This window comes from Oncorhynchus mykiss, chromosome 30 (assembly GCF_013265735.2).
Source record: "Oncorhynchus mykiss isolate Arlee chromosome 30, USDA_OmykA_1.1, whole genome shotgun sequence".
In the NCBI taxonomy this organism is placed as follows: Eukaryota; Metazoa; Chordata; class Actinopteri; order Salmoniformes; family Salmonidae; genus Oncorhynchus; species Oncorhynchus mykiss.
The window spans coordinates 234,953-247,737 of NC_050570.1; the positions used below are offsets into that span (position 1 = coordinate 234,953).

The following is a 12,785-nucleotide window of genomic DNA, read 5'->3' on the forward strand; positions in this document are numbered from 1 at the left end:
CGTCATCAATGCACTTATTGATGAAGCCAATGACTGATGTGGTGTACTCCTCAATGCCATCGGAGGAATCCCAGAACATATTCCAGTCTGTGCTAGCAAAACAGTCCTGTAGCGTAGCATAGCATCTGCTTCATCTGATCACTTTTTTATTGATCTAGTCACTGGTGCTTCCTGCTTTAATTTTTGCTTGTAAGTAGGAATCAGGAGGATAGAATTATCGTCAGATTTGCCAAATGGAGGATGATTTTTATGCGTCTCTGTGTGTGGAGTATAGGTGGTCCAGAGTTATTTTTCCTCTGGTTGCACATTTAACATGCTGATAGAAATTTGGTAAAACTAAATTAAGTTTCCCTGCATTAAAGTCCCCGGCTACTAGGAGCGCTGCCTGGGTGAGTGTTTTCTTGTATTCGGCCATAAGCAAACATCTCATTCAATGCTGTCTTAGTGCCATCCTCTGACTGTAGTGGTATGTAAACAGCTACGAATAATACAGAGGAAAACTCTCTTGGTAGGTAATGTGGTTGACAGATTTTCATGAGATACTCTCCCTCTGGCGAGCAATAGACTTCCTTAGATATCGTGCACCAGCAGTTTTTTTACAAAAATACATAGTCTGCTTGTCTTACCAGACTCCGCTGTTGTATCCTGCCGGTACAGTGTATAACCGGCCAGCTGTATGTTGATATTGTCGTCGTTCAGCCACTACTCCTGTGAAGCATAAGATGTTACAGTTTTTAATGTCCAGTTGGTAGTTTAATCTTCCGCGTAACTCGTCGATTTTATTCTCCAAGGACGTTTGCAGAATGGAGGGAAGTGGGGGTTTATTCAATCTCAGCCAGCTCTTCGGCACCTCTTCCTCTGCCTCCACTTCACACGGATCACGGGGATCCGGGCCTGTTCCTGAGGAAGCAGTATATCCTTCATGTCGAGCTCGTCAGAGTCGTGAAAGGGAAAAAAATTATTCTGCCAGTCAGTGGTGAGAAATCGCAGTCCTGATGTCTAGAAGTTATTTTCGGTCATAAGAGACGGTAGCGGCAACATTATCTACAAAAGAAGTTACAAACAACGCAAATAAACAAACAAATAACCCATTCGGCTGGGGGAACGTAAAACGTCTGCCTTGCCCCGGCACCAGCTTAGATCTATCAGGTATCTCATCGTTATTAGGTACTGGTGTGTATAACTCTCTCTCTATCAGGTATGCCATCGTTATTAGCTACTGGTGTCTATAACTCTGTCTCTCTCTCTATCAGGTATCTCATCGTTATTAGCTACTGGTGTCTATAACTCTGCCTTTCCTCCACACGATGTGAGTATGATTCCATCCCCATGATAACATGGTGAAACGTTCAGAAGTTAAGGTGAGGGGGTTAGAGGTAACACTGTTCTGTCCTCAGGGGTCATTCACCAGGAAAGGAGGGCGGGATCAGAGGAACGACAGACAGGTGAGCTCATGTGATTGGTCAGCAGTGTCCTTTAGCATGTCTTATGATTCCAGAGAAGCAACATCTAGTTAAGGCTGTGTGTGTGTGTGTGTGTGTGTGTGTGTGTGTGTGTGTGTGTGTTTCAGCTCCTATATGAGGAGTGGGCCAACTATGGAGTGATGTTCAAATACCAGCCATTGGACCTAATCAGGTATAACCTAAAGTGTGTCTGTCTGGACCTAATCAGGTATAACCTAAAGTGTGTCTGTCTGGACCTAATCAGGTATAACCTAAAGTGTGTCTGTCTGCACCTAATCAGGTATAACCTAAAGTGTGTCTGTCTGGACCTAATCAGGTATAACCTAAAGTGTGTCTGTCTGGACCTAATCAGGTATAACCTAAAGTGTGTCTGTCTGGACCTAATCAGGTATAACCTAAAGTGTGTCTGTCTGCACCTAATCAGGTATAACCTAAAGTGTGTCTGTCTGGACCTAATCAGGTATAACCTAAAGTGTGTCTGTCTGCACCTAATCAGGTATAACCTAAAGTGTGTCTGTCTGCACCTAATCAGGTATAACCTAAAGTGTGTCTGTCTGGACCTAATCAGGTATAACCTAAAGTGTGTCTGTCTGCACCTAATCAGGTATAACCTAAAGTGTGTCTGTCTGCACCTAATCAGGTATAACCTAAAGTGTGTCTGTCTGGACCTAATCAGGTATAACCTAAAGTGTGTCTGTCTGCACCTAATCAGGTATAACCTAAAGTGTGTCTGTCTGCACCTAATCAGGTATAACCTAAAGTGTGTCTGTCTGGACCTAATCAGGTATAACCTAAAGTGTGTCTGTCTGCACCTAATCAGGTATAACCTAAAGTGTGTCTGTCTGCACCTAATCAGGTATAACCTAAAGTGTGTCTGTCTGGACCTAATCAGGTATAACCTAAAGTGTGTCTGTCTGGACCTAATCAGGTATAACCTCAAATGTATCTGTCTGCCTGTTTGACCTGTAATAAGAAGTACTATATTGACTCTGACCACTAACAGGAAGTATTTTGGGGAGGCGATTGGTCTGTACTTTGCCTGGATGGGAGTTTACACCCGGATGTTGGTCCCGCCCTCTCTACTGGGCCTTATAGTGTTCCTCTATGGTGTCCTCACTGTCAACACTAATGTGCCCAGGTACACATACACACCACACACAGTCCTCATTCTCTCTCCCATGCTTTCTGTACATCAATGTGTCTCTCTTTATTTTACTGATTGTTGAATCCTGCCCTTAGTTACTCTTCATAACAATTTTCCAATAACTTCAGTTAGCATGATCATTACGTCAGTTACCACGATCATTACGTCAGTTACCACGATCATTACGTCAGTTACCACGATCATTACGTCAGTTACCACGATCATTACGTCAGTTACCACGATCATTACGTCAGTTACCACGATCATTACGTCAGTTACCACGATCATTACATCAGTTACCACGATCATTACATCAGTTACCACGATCATTACTTCAGTTACCACGATCATTACGTCAGTTACCACGATCATTACGTCAGTTACCACGATCATTACGTCAGTTACCACGATCATTACGTCAGTTACCACGATCATTACGTCAGTTACCACGATCATTACGTCAGTTACCACGATCATTACATCAGTTACCACGATCATTACATCAGTTACCACGATCATTACTTCAGTTACCACGATCATTACGTCAGTTACCACGATCATTACGTCAGTTACCACGATCATTACGTCAGTTACCACGATCATTACGTCAGTTACCACGATCATTACGTCAGTTACCACGATCATTACGTCAGTTACCACGATCATTACGTCAGTTACCACGATCATTACATCAGTTACCACGATCATTACATCAGTTACCACGATCATTACTTCAGTTACCACGATCATTACGTCAGTTACCACGATCATTACGTCAGTTACCACGATCATTACGTCAGTTACCACGATCATTACGTCAGTTACCACGATCATTACGTCAGTTACCACGATCATTACGTCAGTTACCACGATCATTACGTCAGTTACCACGATCATTACATCAGTTACCACGATCATTACATCAGTTACCACGATCATTACTTCAGTTACCACGATCATTACGTCAGTTACCACGATCATTAAGTCAGTTACCACAATCATTACATCAGTTACCACGATCATTACATCTGTTACCACGATTATTACATCAGTTACCACGATCATTACATCAGTTACCACGATCATTACGTCAGCTACCACGATCATTACGTCAGTTACCACGATCATTACATCAGTTACCACGATCATTACGTCAGTTACCACGATCATTACGTCAGTTACCATAATCAATCATTACTTCAGTTACCACGATCATTACGTCAGTTACCACGATCAATACATCAGTTACCACGATCAATACGTCAGTTACCACAATCATTACGTCAGTTACCACGATCAGTACGTCAGTTACCACGATCATTACATCAGTTACCACGATCATTACGTCAGTTACCACGATCATTACGTCAGTTACCACGATCATTACATCAGTTACCACGATCATTACGTCATTTACCACGATCATTACGTCAGTTACCACGATCATTACGTCAGTTACCACGATCATTACGTCAGTTACCACGATCATTATGTCAGTTACCACGATCATTATGTCAGTTACCACGATTATTATGTCAGTTACCACGATCATTACGTCAGTTACCACGATCATTACATCAGTTACCACGATCATTACGTCAGTTACCACAATCATTACGTCAGTTACCATAATCAATCATTACTTCAGGCTGTGTTTATGTTTTGTTCTCGTGTGTTTCAGCCAGGAGATGTGTGATGACAGTCTGAACTTCACGATGTGTCCACTGTGTGATGCGGTGTGTGACTACTGGAAGCTGAGTTCAGTCTGTTCATTGACTCGAGCCTCTTACCTGTTTGACAACGGAGCTACCACCCTCTTCGCCATCTTCATGTCCCTCTGGGGTATCAATATATATATATATATATATATAACTACTTTCCTGCCCATACCTACACCACTATTGCTCCTACCTATTGCCCTACCTACCCCTTATTGGGCCCCCCTACTGCCCCTAACTACCTCATATTGCCTCTAACCACTGCATACTGCCCCCTACTACCCCTATCTACCCCATACTGCTCATAACTACCCCATATTGCCCCTAACTACCTCATATTGCCTCTAACCACCGCATACTGCCCCCTACTACCCCTATCTACCCCATACTGCTCATAACTACCCCATATTGCCTCTAACCACCGCATACTGCCCCCTACTATCCCTATCTACCCCATACTGCTCATAACTACGCCATATTGCCCTTAACTACCCCATATTGCCTCTAACCACCGCATACTGCCCCCTACTACCCCTATCTACCCCATACTGCCCCTTACTACCTCCTACTACAACTACCTACAACCCTACTGTCCTTACCTAACCCATACAGCTGCTACCTAAACTCTAATGTCCCTACCTATCCCCTACTGCCCCTAAATAGCCATTACTGGCCCTAAATATGCCCTACTGCCCCGACCTACCCCCTACTGCCCCTAACTATCCCATGCGTCCCCTGAATCCCCCTACTACAACTACCTAACCCCTAATGACCCTAACTACACCATACTGCTCATAACTACCCCCTACTGCTCATAACTACCCCCTACTGCCCCTACTTACCCCCTACTGCCCCTACCTACCCCCTACTGCCCCTACCCACCCCCTACTGGCCCTACCTACCCCATACTATCCCTACCTAACCCATACAGGCCCTAACTACCCCATAATGGCCCTAACCACCCCCTTCTACAACTACCTACCCCCTTCTGCCCCTACCTGCCCCTAACTGACCCCTATTGCCCCTAACTGACCCCTAACTGCCCCTAACTGCCCCCTACTCCCCTAACTTCCCCTTACTGCCACTACCCAATCCCTACTACAACTACCTACAACTCTACAGTCCTTACCTAACCCCTACCGCTGAAACCTAACCCTTAATGACCCTACCTACCCCTACTGCCCCTAACTGGCAACCTACTGCCCCCTAACTGACACCCTACTGCCCCCTAACTGACACCCTATTGCTCCCTAACTGACACCCTATTGCCCCCTAACTGACACCCTACTGCCCCCTAACTGACACCCTACTGCCCCCTAACTGACACCCTACTGCCCTCTAACTGACTCCCTACTGCCCCCTAACTGACACCCTACTGCCCCTAACTGGCAACCTACTGCCCCCTAACTGACACCCTACTGCCCGTAACTGACACCCTACTGCCCCCTAACTGACACCCTACTGCCCACTAACCGACACCCTACTGCCCCCTAACTGACACCCTACTGCCCCCTAACTGACACCCTACTGCCCCCTAACTGACACCCCACTGCCCCCTAACTGACACCCTACTGCCCCCTAACTGGCACCCTACTGCCCCCTAACTGACACCCTACTGCCCCTAACCCTTAATGACCCTACCTACCCCTACTGACCCTAACTGGCAACCTACTGCCCCCTAACTGACACCCTACTGCCCCCTAACTGACACCCTATTGCCCCCTAACTGACACCCTACTGCCCCCTAACTGGCAACCTACTGCCCCCTAACTGACACCCTACTGCCCGTAACTGACACCCTACTGCCCCCTAACTGACACCCTACTGCCCCTAACTGGCAACCTACTGCCCCCTAACTGACACCCTACTGCCCGTAACTGACACCCTACTGCCCCTAACTGACACCCTACTGCCCACTAACCGACACCCTACTGCCCCCTAACTGACACCCTACTGCCCCCTAACTGACACCCTACTGCCCCCTAACTGACACCCCACTGCCCCCTAACTGACACCCTACTGCCCCCTAACTGGCACCCTACTGCCCCCTAACTGACACCCTACTGCCCCTAACCCTTAATGACCCTACCTACCCCTACTGCCCCTAACTGGCAACCTACTGCCCCCTAACTGACACCCTACTGCCCCCTAACTGACACCCTATTGCCCCCTAACTGACACCCTACTGCCCCCTAACTGGCAACCTACTGCCCCCTAACTGACACCCTACTGCCCGTAACTGACACCCTACTGCCCCCTAACTGACACCCTACTGCCCCCTAACTGACACCCTACTGCCCCTAACTGACACCCTACTGCCCCTAACTGACACCCCACTGCCCCCTAACTGACACCCTACTGCCCCCTAACTGACACCCTACTGCCCCTAACTGACACCCTACTGCCCCCTAACTGACACCCTACTGCCCTCTAACTGACTCCCTACTGCCCCCTAACTGACACCCTACTGCCCCTAACTGGCAACCTACTGCCCCCTAACTGACACCCTACTGCCCGTAACTGACACCCTACTGCCCCCTAACTGACACCCTACTGCCCCCTAACTGACACCCTACTGCCCCTAACTGACACCCTACTGCCCCTAACTGACACCCCACTGCCCCCTAACTGACACCCTACTGCCCCCTAACTGACACCCTACTGCCCCTAACTGACACCCTACTGCCCCCTAACTGACACCCTACTGCCCCCTAACTGACACCCTACTGCCTCTAACTGACACCCTACTGCCCCTAACTGACACCCTACTGTCCCCTAACTGACACCCCACTGCCCCCTAACTGACACTCTACTGCACCCCTAACTGACACCCCACTGCCCCCTAACTGACACCCTACTGCCCCCTAACTGACACCCTACTGCCCCCTAACTGACACCCTACTGCCCGCTAACTGACACCCTACTGCCCGCTAACTGACACCCCACTGCCCCCTACACTCTACTGCCCCCAACTAACCCCTACTGGTACTAACTACACCCTACTACAACTACCTACAACCCTACTATCCTTACCTGACCCCATACTGCCCCTAACTAACCCATAATGCACCTAACTACCCCCTACTGCACCTAACTATCCCCTACTGCCCCTAAGTACCCCCTTCTACAACTACCTACAACCCTACTGTCCTTACCTAACCCCTACTGCTGCTACCTAACCCTAATGACCCTATCTACCCCTACTGCCCCTAACTACCCCCCTGCTACTCCACCTACCCCTTCCTAATCACTTATTACCCCATCTATCTCTACTGCCGCTACAAACCCCGACCTAACCCCTACTGACCCTACCTACCCCCTACTGTCCCATACTGCCCCTACCTATCCCATACTGCCCCTACCTGTCCCCTACTTCCCCTAACTACCCGCCACTGCCCCTACCTACCCACCACTGCCCCTACCTACCCACCACTTTCCCTACCTACCCACGTACTGCCCCTACCTATCCCATACTGCCCCTACCTACCCACGTACTGCCCCTACCTGTCCCATACTGCCCCTACCCGTCCCATACTGCCCCTACCTACCCCCTACTGCCCCTACCTGTCCCATACTGCCCCTACCTGTCCCCTACTTCCCCTAACTACCCACCACTGCCCCTACCTACCCACCACTTTCCCTACCTACCCACGTACTGCCCCTACCTATCCCATACTGCCCCTACCTACCCACGTACTGCCCCTACCTGTCCCATACTGCCCCTACCCGTCCCATACTGCCCCTACCTACCCCCTACTGCCCCTACCTGTCCCATACTGCCCCTACCTGTCCCCTACTTCCCCTAACTACCCACCACTGCCCCTACCTACCCACCACTGCCCCTACCTACCCACCACTTTCCCTACCTACCCACGTCCTGCCCCTACCTATCCCATACTGCCCCTACCTACCCACGTACTGCCCCTACCTGTCCCATACTGCCCCTACCCGTCCCATACTGCCCCTACCTACCCACGTACTGCCCCTACCTGTCCCATACTGCCCCTACCTGCCCCATACTGCCCCTACCTGTCCCATACTGCCCCTACCTACCCACGTACTGCCCCCTACCTACCCACGTACTGCCCCTACCTATCCCATACTGCCCCTACCTGTCCCCTACTTCCCCTAACTACCCACCACTGCCCCTACCTACCCACCACTGCCCCTACCTACCCACCACTTTCCCTACCTACCCACGTACTGCCCCTACCTATCCCATACTGCCCCTACCTACCCACGTACTGCCCCTACCTGTCCCATACTGCCCCTACCCGTCCCATACTGCCCCTACCCACCCCCTACTGCCCCTACCTGTCCCCTACTTCCCCTAACTACCCACCACTGCCCCTACCTACCCACCACTGCCCCTACCTACCCACCACTTTCCCTACCTACCCACGTCCTGCCCCTACCTATCCCATACTGCCCCTACCTACCCACGTACTGCCCCTACCTGTCCCATACTGCCCCTACCCGTCCCATACTGCCCCTACCTACCCACGTACTGCCCCTACCTGTCCCATACTGCCCCTACCTGCCCCATACTGCCCCTACCTGTCCCATACTGCCCCTACCTACCCACGTACTGCCCCCTACCTACCCACGTACTGCCCCTACCTATCCCCTACTGACCCTACCTACCCCCTACTGCCCCTACCTACCCCCTACTGCTCTACCTACCTCCTACTGCCCCTACCTACCCCCTACTGCCCCTACCTACCTCGTACTGCCCCTACGTACCTTTACTGCCCCTATTTACCACTCTACTGCCCATACATACCCCCCTACTGCCTCTACCTGTCCCCTACTTCCCCTAACTACCCACCACTTCCCCTAACTACCCACCACTTCCCCTAACTACCCCCCACTTCCCCTAACTACCCACGTACTGCCCCTACCTACCTTTACTGCCCTATTTACCACTCTACTGCCCATACATACCCCCCTACTGCCTTTACCTGTCCCCTACTTCCCCTAACTACCCACCACTTCCCCTACCTACCCACCACTTCCCCTACCTACCCACCACTGCCCCTACCTACCCACCACTTTCCCTACCTACCCACGTACTGCTCCTACCTGTCCCATACTGCCCCTACCTACCACGTACTGCCCCTACCTGTCCCATACTGCCCCTACCTGTCCCATACTGCCCCTACCTACCCACGTACTGCCCCTACCTACCCACGTACTGCACCTACCTGTCCCCTACTGACCCTACCTACCCCTTACCGCCCCTGCATACCCCCTACTGCCCCTACCTACCTCCTACTGATCCTACCTACCTCCTACTGCCCCTACCTACCCCTTCTGACCCTACCTACCTCGTACTGCCCCTACCTACCTTTACTGCCCCTACTGCCCATACATACCCCCCTACTGCCTCTACCTGTCCCCTACCTCCCCTAACTACCCACCACTGCCCCTACCTACCCACCACTGCCCCTACCTACCCACTACAGCCCCTACCTACCCACCACTGCCCCTACCTATCCACGTACTGCCCCTACCTGTCCCATACTGCCCCTACCTACCCACGTACTGCCCCTACCTGTCCCATACTGCCCCTACCCGCCCCATACTGCCCCTACCTGTCCCATACTGCCCCTACCTACCCACGTACTGCCCCTACCTGTCCCATACTGCGCCTACCTGTCCCATACTGCCCCTACCTACCCACGTACTGCCCCTACCTGTCCCATACTGCCCCTACCTACCCACGTACTGCCCCTAGCTGTCCCATACTGCCCCTACCTGTCCCCTACTTCCCCTAACTACCCACCACTGCCCCTACCTACCTACCACTGCCCCTACCTACCCACCACTTTCCCTACCTACCCGCGTACTGCCCCTACATATCCCATACTGCCCCTACCTACCCACGTACTACCCCTACCTTTCCCATACTGCCCCTACCCGTCCCATACTGCCCCTACCTACCCACGTACTGCCCCTACCTGTCCCATACTTCCCCTACCTGTCCCATACTGCCCCTACCTGTCCCATACTGCCCCTACCTACCCACGTACTGCCCCCTACCTACCCACGTACTGCCCCTATCTGTCCCCTACTGACCCTACCTACCCCTACTGCCCTACCTACCCCCTACTGCCCCTACCTACCTCCTACTGATCCTACCTACCCCCTACTGCCTCTACATACCTTGTACTGCCCCTACCTACCTTTACTGCCCCTATTTACCACTCTACTGCCCATACATACCCCCCTACTGCCTCTACCTGTCCCCTACTTCCCCTAACTACCCACCACTTCCCCTAACTACCCACCACTTCCCCTAACTACCCACGTACTGCCGCTACCTACCTTTACTGCCCCTACCTACCCACGTACTGCCCCTACTTACCTTTACTGCCCCTATTTACCACTCTACTGCGCATAAGTACCCCCCTACTGCCTCTACCTGTCCCCTACTTCCCCTAACTACCCACCACTTCCCCTAACTACCCACCACTTCCCCTACCTACCCACCACTGCCCCTACCTACTCACCACTTTCCCTGCCTACCCACGTACTGCCCCTACCTGTCCCATACTGCCTCTACCTACCACGTACTGCCCCTACCTGTCCCATACTGCCCCTACCTGTCCCATACTGCCCCTACCTACCTCGTACTGATCCTACCTACCCCCTACTGCCCCTACCTACCCCTTCTGACCCTACCTACCTTGTACTGCCCCTACCTACTTTTACTGCCCCTACTGCCCATACATACCCCCCTACTGCCTCTACCTGTTCCCTACTTCCCCTAACTACCCACCACTGCCCCTACCTACCCACCACTGCCGCATCCTACCCACTACTGCCCCTACCTACCCACCACTGCCCCTACCTATCAACATACAGCCCCTACCTGTCCCATACTGCCCCTACCTACCCACGTACTGCCCCTACCTGTCCCATACTGCCCCTACCCGTCCCATACTGCCCCTACCTCTCCCATACTGCCCCTACCTACCTACGTACTGCCCCTACCTGTCCCATACTACATACCTGTCCCATACTGCTCCTACCTGTCCCATACTGCCCCTACCTGTCCCATACTGCCACTACCTACCCACGTACTGCCCCTACCTGTCCCATACTGCCCCTACCTACCCACGTACTGCCCCTACCTGTCCCATACAGCCCCTACCTGTCCCATACTGCCCCTACCTACCCCCAACCGCAACTATCTATCCCCCTTACTCCCCATACATACCCCCTTACTGCACCTACATATCCACTACTACCCCTTCCTAATCCCTTACTGCCCCACCTCCCTAATGCCCCACATACTCCCTTCTACCCCTCTACTTCCCCTACCTGTTCCATACTGCCCCTACCTGTCCCATTCAACCCCTACCTGTCCCATACTGCCCCTACCTGTCCCATAGTGTCCCTACGTACCCACGTACTGCCCCTACCTACCCACGTACTGCCCCTACCTGTCCCATACTGCCCCTACCTGTCCCATACGGCCCCTACCTGTCCCATACTGCCCCTACCTACCCCCTACCGCAACTATCTATCCCCCTTACTCCCCATACATACCCCCTTACTGCACCTACATATCCACTACTACCCCTTCCTAATCCCTTACTGCCCCACCTCCCTAATGCCCCACATACTCCCTTCTACCCCTCTACTGCCGCTACCTGTTCCATACTGCCCCTACCTGTCCCATACTGCCCCTACCTGTCCCATACGGCCCCTACCTGTCCCATACTGCCCCTACCTACCCCCTACCGCAACTATCTATCCCCCTTACTCCCCATACATACCCCCTTACTGCACCTACATATCCACTACTACCCCTTCCTAATCCCTTACTGCCCCACCTCCCTAATGCCCCACATACTCCCTTCTACCCCTCTACTGACCCTACCTGTTCCATACCCCCTTACTGAACCTACATATCCACTACTACCCCTTCCTAATCCCTTACTGCCCCACCTCCCTAATGCCCCACATACTCCCTTCTACCCCTCTACTGAACCTACCTGTCCCATACCCCCTTACTGAACCTACATATCCACTACTACCCCTTCCTAATCCCTTACTGCCCCACCTCCCTAATGCCCCACATACAGTGCCTTGCGAAAGTATTCGGCCCCCTTGAACTTTGCGACCTTTTGCCACATTTCAGGCTTCAAACATAAAGATATAAAACTGTATTTTTTGTGAAGAATCAACAACAAGTGGGATACAATCATGAAGTGGAACGACATTTATTGGATATTTCAAACTTTTTTAACAAATCAAAAACTGAAAAATTGGGCGTGCAAAATTATTCAGCCCCCTTAAGTTAATACTTTGTAGCGCCACCTTTTGTTTTATATCTTTATGTTTGAAGCCTGAAATGTGGCAAAAGGTCGCAAAGTTCAAGGGGGACGAATACTTTCGCAAGGCACTATACTCCCTTCTACCCCTCTACTGCCCCTACCTGTTCCATACTGC

The 12,785-nt window shown here is 51.5% G+C and overlaps 1 protein-coding gene across 1 annotated transcript in view; it reads left to right on the forward strand.

Moving 5' to 3' along the window:
• LOC110522685 (anoctamin-1-like) overlaps positions 1-12,785 on the forward strand; it is a 269,945-nt gene that overhangs the window by 145,635 nt on the left and 111,525 nt on the right. The window contains exons 8-12 of the mRNA XM_036968555.1: positions 1,254-1,309; positions 1,398-1,445; positions 1,571-1,635; positions 2,467-2,601; positions 4,289-4,449. Of these exons, the coding sequence (XP_036824450.1) occupies positions 1,254-1,309; positions 1,398-1,445; positions 1,571-1,635; positions 2,467-2,601; positions 4,289-4,449 (465 nt within the window). The remainder of the gene's footprint in view (positions 1-1,253; positions 1,310-1,397; positions 1,446-1,570; positions 1,636-2,466; positions 2,602-4,288; positions 4,450-12,785) is intronic.